Source organism: Silene latifolia, chromosome Y (genome assembly GCF_048544455.1).
Source record: "Silene latifolia isolate original U9 population chromosome Y, ASM4854445v1, whole genome shotgun sequence".
Lineage (NCBI taxonomy): Eukaryota > Viridiplantae > Streptophyta > Magnoliopsida > Caryophyllales > Caryophyllaceae > Silene > Silene latifolia.
In genome coordinates, this window is record NC_133538.1 from 168,376,481 (window position 1) to 168,385,377 (window position 8,897).

Genomic DNA, 8,897 nt, shown 5'->3' on the forward strand with positions numbered 1-8,897 from the left:
TTTCCTGTTTACACTTCTCAATAGCAAATGGCTTCTTCACTAATCTGATTCCTAACTTGTATGTTGAAGAATACGGGTTTCCTTGATTGTCAATTGGCATACATCTACAATTTTTTCCCTATTAGACACAAGGGGAAGTTAACTGCTTTTTTTTGGGGTTTTTCCCTTTAAAACCAGAAATTTGGGTTTTGTGGAATGATATGTTGCAGGTGGGGTAGTTATTACGTACTTCGCATATGGTTTTTTGGTAATTTTATTCAACAAACATCAACACAATGTTTCAACAATAAGTCAAGTTGAAGGGAAATTGAGCACCCCATAGATAACGCCACTTGTATATTGTGACGGAGTCACTATCCGTTTTCAACTTATGATGGATAGTGTCCGTATTCATTGACAATTTCTGATGTTTGAAATTGCGTGTCGTAAAATGTGTTTAGTTGATTTTTAAACTAAAATTAGTTGATTTTAACTTTATTTTTCTGGGTGCTACTAAATTTACGAGTTCCAGACGTAAAATATCCAGTTGTCTTTAAAAATTAATTTGTCGTACGGAGCACCAACTAAGAAATTTCTTGTACGTACAAATATACACTATTAATTAAAAAAAATTAAACAAGACAGCAAAATATAAAAACAAATTAAACTATTATTGCAAACCAATTGTCGTATACAATCTAAATTAAAACAAATCTGAAAACTATTGAAAAAAAACAAACTATCATTGCATTGATATCTTGTTGTGATGTTTCCGTATGGTCTTTCTCCGGTTATGCTAACATTTAAAACAACTACAACTTCACTATGTCGAACACCCCTTCCAAACCGGGCTCCTCTTCAGTTTTCCATGTTCTCTTCCGTGCGTTGTTCAAGAAATTGAAAAAATTGATGCTTTGCTTGCGGGAATACCTGTAAACACGATAACAAGTAATACGTACAATATAAGTAGCAGGTCATATTGAATACGTAGTAATTGAACGCAAACTTATTTGAAATGACATTATGCACAAAAGACGTACTTGTCGTATTGCATTGGCAATAGCTAAGTCGCGCTCTGTTACAATAATGCCCGGAGATTTATTACTCATAGCCTCCTTAAATGTCTCCAACAGCCACACAAATGTATCTGTTTTTTCATCGGCAATGAATGCACACCCGAACATGACGTAGTAGCAAGGGTTAATCACCCCAACAAAAGGTGCACAGAGTAACTTATATCTGTTACTACTATATGACGTGCCAAATACAATGACGTCCCCATGGGTTTTGCAGTCGTCCCTCATCCTTGAATCGCACCAAAAAAGACCAACCACGCAACCACTCGCATCTCTTCTTACACTAAATACCAAATTTGGATCTGTGGCAGCATCGTCCGTCAATTTCTTAATAACTGCTTCGGCACCACCTTCTTCAAGTACCTTCAATCTTAACCTATTTATCGTGGGGGTCATGTGAACAAACAAAAACATAATGCTATATTATGAGTTATACATAAATAACGCAGCTGAAAAAATTATCACAAATCCAGTAAATATAGTATACCACAGATAGACTCCACCATATCAACACTAATCAATTTAATTGTAAAAAAACATGCTCAATACGACTGACCACATAGTGATTACACACCTGTTCACCAATTTTATATGATCCTCCAATGTTTCAGTTCGGAGATCTTCAATAGCTCCACCATCATCCCCAAGTGCTAAATTATGTATACCCATTAGCGAATCTGTAATTATCAATAGCAATGTAATTAAATAGCCAAGCTTACAAGCGGAAATAACAAGTTTTGTTGGTGTCGGTACTTACTCCATGCCTTTAACATAAAAGGCTAGGTTTCTAACTCCTACACCTTAATACTAGGCTAAAAAATATTACAAAGACTACTACGGCATGTTTTTATCGTTTACGTATAGGTTTTCAAAGTAAAATTATCCTTAAATTAAGAAATATATATTTCAGTTTATAACATAAAACAATCTGTTTTCTACATAAAACGGCTAGTTTTGTCCACAAAATTAGTCAATCATAATCTTTGTTAGCCGCATTATTTTAAATTACAAAATACATGAATATCGAGTATTTAAACTACAAGCATAGGATTTCAATGTAAATTAAGTTATTAAAGTTTTGATCATAAAATTGTCGGTTTTGAACATAACACTATCAGTTACTTTGCCATGTTAGGAGACCAATATAACATTATGTTTGTAAAGTATAGTTAACAGTTTTTACAATAAAATTGTTTCAGTAACTGTAAAAAAATTTCATCACAATGTTACTGAGACTAATACGTCATGTTTTTTACGTGCAAGTATTGGTTCTCAAAGTAAAATTATCCCCAAATTAAATATTATATAGTTCAGTTTATAACATTAACAGATCTGTTTTGTACATACAACTATGACGCTTAGCCCATTAAGTTTCTAAAGTAAATGAGACAGTTTTTAAGCAAAACTAAAATGGCCAGTTTTGTACATAAACTTAGTCAATCTTAAGATATATTAGCTGCATCATATTACATTACAAAATAAATCAATACCAAGTAATTAAAGTACAAGTATATTATTTCAATGTACAATATTTTACTTAAGTTCTCACCATAAATTTATCAGTTTAGAACAAAACACTAACGTCATGACACCAATATAAGAACATTAAGTTTCTAAAGTAAAAGTAAAAGTTTTTACAATAAAATTGTTTCACCTACTCTAAATTTGTTTCAGTACCATGTTTTTCACATAAAACCCTAGGTTTCTAGCTCCTCAGACCTTAATCCCAGGCTAAAAATTATTACAAAGATTAATACATCATGTTTTTAACTTGTAAGTATAGGTTCTCAAAGTAAAATTATCCCCAAAATTAAATATTATATAGTTCTGTTTATAACAATAAAAACATCAGTTTAGTACATTAAACTATCAAGTACTTAATCGGATGCCAATAATATAACATTAAGTTTCTCAACTAAAACTTCAAATTTTTTCAGCAAAATTAAAATGGCCAGTTTTGTACATAAAATTGACACTCTTGAGCTATGTTAGCTGCATCATATTAAAAAAAAAAAAATAGAGTTTTTAAACTACAAGTTTAGGATTTCAATGTAAAATATTTTACTTAAGTTTTCACCATAAAATTATCAGTTTTAAACATAACACTATCAAGTACTTAATCGGATGCCAATAATATAACATTAAGTTTCTCACCTAAAACTTCAAGTTTTTTCAGCAAAATTAAAATGGCCAGTTTTGTACATAAAATTGACAATCTTGAGCTATGTTAGCTGCATCATACTAAATTAAAAAAAAATAGAGTTTTTAGACTACAAGTTTAGGATTTCAATGTAAAATATTTTACTTAAGTTTTCACCATAAAATTATCAATTTTAAACATACCACTATCAGTTACTTAACTACGTCAGGATATATAAGAGCATTAAGTTTCTAAAATAAAAGTTCAAGTTTTTACAATAAAATTGTCTCAACTACCGTACAACTGAATTAAGGTATTTACACAAGTTTGACAAGTTCCCACCACAAAAACCAATGTTTACAAATCTGATACGTCAAAAAAATAAATTTAAACAAAAACCAAAGTTCTCAACTTTAGTGATACTGGATTCACCCTACTATTAGAAAACTAAGTAGAATGTCGAGTTTGTAAAATAAATCAGGGTGTTTTCACTTCAAAACTATCCATTCATGAACCAATTAAACAACATGAATCACAAAGACGATTGTTACCTTGACCTTTACATTGCAAGCCGCATGCTTCAACTCCAACATGCATTTCATCATTCTTCATGGCCATTGGTTAATCAACTTTGTTTTCCCCCAATTTGTTGCTGATAGAAATATAATTATTCTTCCTTTTATAAGCATTTGATCTAGAAATTTGATTATTGAATTGGTCGTTTGTTGCAACCAGATGATGAAAACCACAAATTTTGTGCAAAACCGTTTCCACATCCCTCTCCCACGGTTATTCCTAAAAAAAGGGAAGAAAACTGTTTTAGTACTGAATGAAGAAAACTGTTGAAGTACTCAAGGAATATACGTCTACTGCTTTTGTATTCTATGAATCTATTCGTATACGATCTACCTAATCTACGGATTAATAAATGTCAAAGGGTAAGTTTTGGGCTAAAATCTCCTATTGGGCCCGTCCTATGCTATAGGACGGTCCTATAGGAGAGTAGCTGTAGACCAAATAAACGTCCCCCTCTCACACACTTTGTCATACGCCAAATAAAGTAATGGGTCACAAACGATTTGGGCCTTTCATACTGAACCCACCCACATACTTAATATCATAACATTCACCCTAGCTATACACACATACCGGCTATACAGTCATACACCAAATCACGCCTCCCTCGCCCTCACATTCAAACAAATAGACGCCTCCCTCTCACGCAGTCACGCCACCATTATTTTACCCCTCGTAATGTACTTTAGCACTTATCTTACTCCGATGCGTCATTATATGAGATCATAAATCAATCGGGTATGATAAAGATGAAGATGAAAAAATAAGTATAATAATGGCGATCAACATCAAGGTAAAAAAACTTAATTTCACCCTTTTTTTTAATAACATGCAATTTGATTTATGTCTGTAATTTGTCACAGAGAATGTAAATTTACTTAAAACAATACCGATTAATGGGCTTAATTAATCTGATATTAATCCTACAATTTCTGGTTAATTTTGATGACATGCAATAATTTAATTAGTGTCCTTAATTTTCACAATGTAAATTTGCATGAAACATATCTTTTTCCGGACTTCTCAATCTAATTGATACTCCCTCCACTTTTTTATATATGACGTTTTGCATTTACGAGGTAAGTCTTTGACTTTAATATTTACAAAAATATATTTGTTCAAAAAATATAAAAATGGTACCATTAAATTCTTTACGAAAAATTCTTTCATATGAGTATACATATCATAATATTTAATCTTATATTTTAAGAGATATTGATGAGAGAAGGAAGTGTATCGAAATGTGAGAAAGTCATATATAAAAAAATAGAGGGAGTACTATTTTTTACTCCGTATTACAATTAACATTATGAGGTTATTTTTTTTATCTAAGAATATTACGAGATTAATTAAGCCCATTTAATTCTCATATAATTAACTTCTCATATTCATTCTTTGTAAAAATTACGGAGTATATTTTTCTTTTATTATAAAAAAAAGTACAATCTTTTCATGTGTATTTTTTTTAACATTATGATTATATGAATCTACTTTTAATTTTGCTAAATTTTATAGATTTCTTAACATTATGAATCTGCTTTAATTCTTATAAAGACTTCTATTTTTTTGGTGTACAGGAATTTTATTTGTGTCCTGTCAAGATGGAAATAAATAACAAATGAAGTTTTTTTTTTTTTTTTTTTTTTTTTGTGTGTGTAATTATATTCAATTTGTAATTTGTAGTTTTTGGTCTTCCATATTATTGTATTAGTATTTTGTAATTGTAATTCTTAAGAAATTGTGATTTTTAATTGTTAACTAATCAGGATTTTGTAATTCTTAAGAATATGTAATTATGTTAGGAAATGTATAATGTATGGGCTTATTAGTATGGTTTTATCACTGGAATATATATTGTATAATGTACTCCATATAATGTATTATGCACATGCTCAATGGAATGATCTGCCATAGAATTAAATTAAATCCCCCAAAGAGAACGTGGGTTCCTTCGCCAAACTAAAAGCTTTTCCCCTCCTAAAAGTTAGGAACCAATAGGAAGCCAAAAAAAAACCTGGCTTTTATACTATGTAGATACTTCCGTCTTAACTAATAGTATAAATACTCCACTTTACGCCCTTATTCATGGACATAAAATCTACACAGAAAATATTATTCCATACAAAATACTACCTTCCTAGAATACCCTCACATACATACATACATCCTATTTTGAGCATAAAGACGCCCTAAAGTCAATTCGAATAAGCTAATTGTCAAAACGCCGTATCCAGGTAGGCATGAGGGTGTCATATCTACTCTTTACTTCTTATATTATCGTAATTTAGCTTTGTTGTTTGTAAATAATTTGTATAAATTTTTTTTAAAAACATTTTCTTTTGTTTAAATCGTCAACTATACAATTTTACAAATATATAGTAGAGGCCGTCGGTTTGATGAGCGGTTCGGGTGCCTAACACCTTACCTGACCGTACCTTTACCCCCCGAATCCGCAATCTTTGGTTTAGGCCGGAGTGACGGATCAGTCCCCATAATAGGGATTAAAAGGGGCCTTTTCCGTTAACTTTATTTTTGTATGTGTTTGTAAAAAACCTATTGCGACTCCATATTATTTATTTATATCAAAAGGATATTTTTTTCAGGGATCTCACAATACCCCTATGTCCTTACCATCCGGAGAAATCATTTCATGTCCCTATCTTAATTTCGGGAACTCTTTTCCCCGCTAACCTACTTCATTTTCCCCTTGAGGAATTCGATGTAATTTTGGGTATGGATTGGTTGTCTAAGTACGATGCAAGATTCAAGTGTAGAGATCAAAATATTCGCCTCAAGAGCCCGCTAGGCACCCATGTTTCCTATAAAGGAGTCCGTTCCCAAGAAGGCGTGAAGTTGATTTTCGCTTTGAAGTTGATAAGTATGGAGAGGAAAAGTTACCAAGTCTTTTTGTGTGTAGTGACTTCTACCTCTTCTTCTTTACCGAAGATTGAAGAAGTACCCGTGGTTTGTGAATTCGCCGATGTCTTTCCCGAAGAGTTGTCGGGATACCACCCGAGCGTGATGTAGAGTTTTTTATCGACCTTGTGCCCGGAACCGGACTGATTGCTAAAGCTCCCTACCGTATGGCGCCAACCTAACTAAAGGAGTTGAGGAAGCAACTTGATGAGATGATTGAGAAAGGATTTATTCGACCTAGTGCCTCACCTTGGGGTGCTCCCGTTCTCTTTGTGTAGAAGAAAGATGGATCTATGAGGCTTTGTATCGACTTTCGTGAGCTCAACCGTGTTACTATCAAGAATAAGTACCCTCTACCATGGATTGAAGATTTGTTTGATCAACTCAAAGGTGCTTCTACTTTTTCCAAGATTGATTTGAGTTCCGGTTATCATCAAATTCCCGTTCATGATTCCGATATTCCAAAAACCGCCTTTAGCAAGAGATATGAACATTTCGAGTTTAAGGTGATGCCTTTTGGTTTAAGAAATGCTCCCGCCATTTTCATGGATCAAATGAACCAAACCTTTAGTGAGTTCTTGGACAAGTATGTTGTGGTCTTCATCGACGATATTCTCATCTTTTCTAAGTCCGAAGAGGAGCATGCCGATCATCTTCGTACTATCTTGGAGGTTCTACGTCGTCAAAAGTGGTTTGCTAAATTCTCCAAGTGTGAATTTTGGTTGTCTAAGGTGTCTTTTCTTGCTCATGTGATATCCAAGGAAGGTGTTATGGTGGACCCTTCAAAGATTAAAGCCATGATGGAATGGAAGAGCCCGACCAATGTTGGTGAGATCCGTAGTTTCTTGGGTTTGGCGGGTTATTACCGTCGCTTTGTGAAGGATTTTTATAAGCTTTCTAGACCGATGACTCAACTTTTGAAGAAGGAAACGAAGTTCTTATGGACCGAAGCTTGTGAGGAAGCGTTCCAAGAGTTGAAGAGAAGGTTGACTACCGCTCCCGTTTTGACCTTGCCCGAGGATGGAGTAGAGTTTGATGCTTCTAAGATGGGTTTAGGTTGTGTTCTTATGCAAAATAGGAGAGTTGTTGCTTTTAATTCGCGACAATTGAGAGTTCATGAGGTGAACTACTCCACTCATGATTTTGAGTTAGCTGCCGTTGTTCATGCCTTAAAGATGTGGAGACATTACCTCATTGGAGTTCATTGCCATATCTACACCGATCATAAGAGTTAGAGATATATTGACACCCAAAAGGAGTTGAATATGAGGCAACGACAATGGTTGGAGTTGGTGAATGACTATGATGTGGAATTGTTATATCAGGAAGGAAAGGCAAATGTAGTTGCCGATGCCCTTAGTAGAAAGTCAACTCATTCCTTGAGTGCTATTCGTGTGATTCCCAATGACCTTTGTACCGAATTTCGTAAGTTAAATTTGCAACTTGTGGATAGTGGTTTTGATTACCTTGGTGCTATGGTTGCCGAACCCGTTATTCTTCGTGAGATCTATGATAACTTAGTGGATGATGCTACTTTCAAAAGATTTCAAGCCAAACTTCTTGAAGGGAAAGCTAAAGATTGTAATATTGATGCTAGTGAATATTGTCGTTACCAAAGTCGCATGTATGTCCCCGATGCCGTTGACTTGAAAAAGAGAGTTCTTGATGAAGCTCATCTATCCCCTTATTCAATTCATCAAGGAGGAGACATGATGTATAAGGATTTGAAGCTTTAATTTTGATGGCCTAACATGAAGAATGACATTGTGACTTATGTTGGAAAATGCCTCACTTGTCAACAAGTGAAGATTGAGCACAAGAGACCCTGAGGTTTGCTACAACCGTTGGATGTGCCTTTATGGAAATGGGAGTCCATCTCTATGGATTTTTTTATGTCGTTGCCTAAGATCGTTGGTGGAAAGGATGCCGTTTGGGTAATTGTGGATAGCTTGACCAAGTGTGCTAGGTTCATTCTTATCAAGGAGAGTTGGAGTTTAGATCAACTTGCTAGTGCCTATGTTGAGGAGATCGTTCGTTACCATGGTGTTCCTAAGCAGATCGTGTCGGATCGTGACCCGAGGTTTTGTTCGAGATTTTGGAAGGCCTTACAAGATGCTATGGGTAGTAAGTTGTTGATGAGTACCGCTTTTCATGCCGCTACCGATGGACAAACCGAAAGGACGATTCAAACCCTTGAAGATTTGTTGCGT

General features: G+C 34.1%; 1 protein-coding gene across 1 annotated transcript; it reads right to left on the bottom strand.

Annotated features, from left to right (window-relative positions):
• Positions 1-676: 676 nt before the first annotated feature.
• Positions 677-3,968, bottom strand: LOC141628261 (protein FAR1-RELATED SEQUENCE 5-like). Its single transcript, XM_074441425.1, has 4 exons — positions 3,747-3,968; positions 1,630-1,732; positions 1,020-1,431; positions 677-909 (listed from the first exon to the last, which is right to left on the bottom strand). The coding sequence occupies exons 1-4, from the start codon at positions 3,811-3,813 to the stop codon at positions 838-840; spliced, it is 654 nt and encodes a 217-aa protein (XP_074297526.1). The 5' UTR covers positions 3,814-3,968; the 3' UTR covers positions 677-837.
• Between the last annotated feature and the right edge of the window lie 4,929 nt (positions 3,969-8,897).

What these genes read in the sequence shown, in the direction of transcription:
- LOC141628261 (XM_074441425.1), bottom strand. Translation starts at nt 3,813, where the DNA reads ATGGCCATGAAGAATGATGAAATGCATGTTGGAGTTGAAGCATGCGGC. An exon ending in CTTGCAATGTAAAGGTCAAG is followed by an intron (nt 1,733 to 3,746) that starts GTAACAATCGTC and finishes TGATAATTACAG; the next exon opens with ATTCGCTAATGGGTATACAT. An exon ending in TTGCCAATGCAATACGACAA is followed by an intron (nt 910 to 1,019) that starts GTACGTCTTTTG and finishes TCGTGTTTACAG; the next exon opens with GTATTCCCGCAAGCAAAGCA.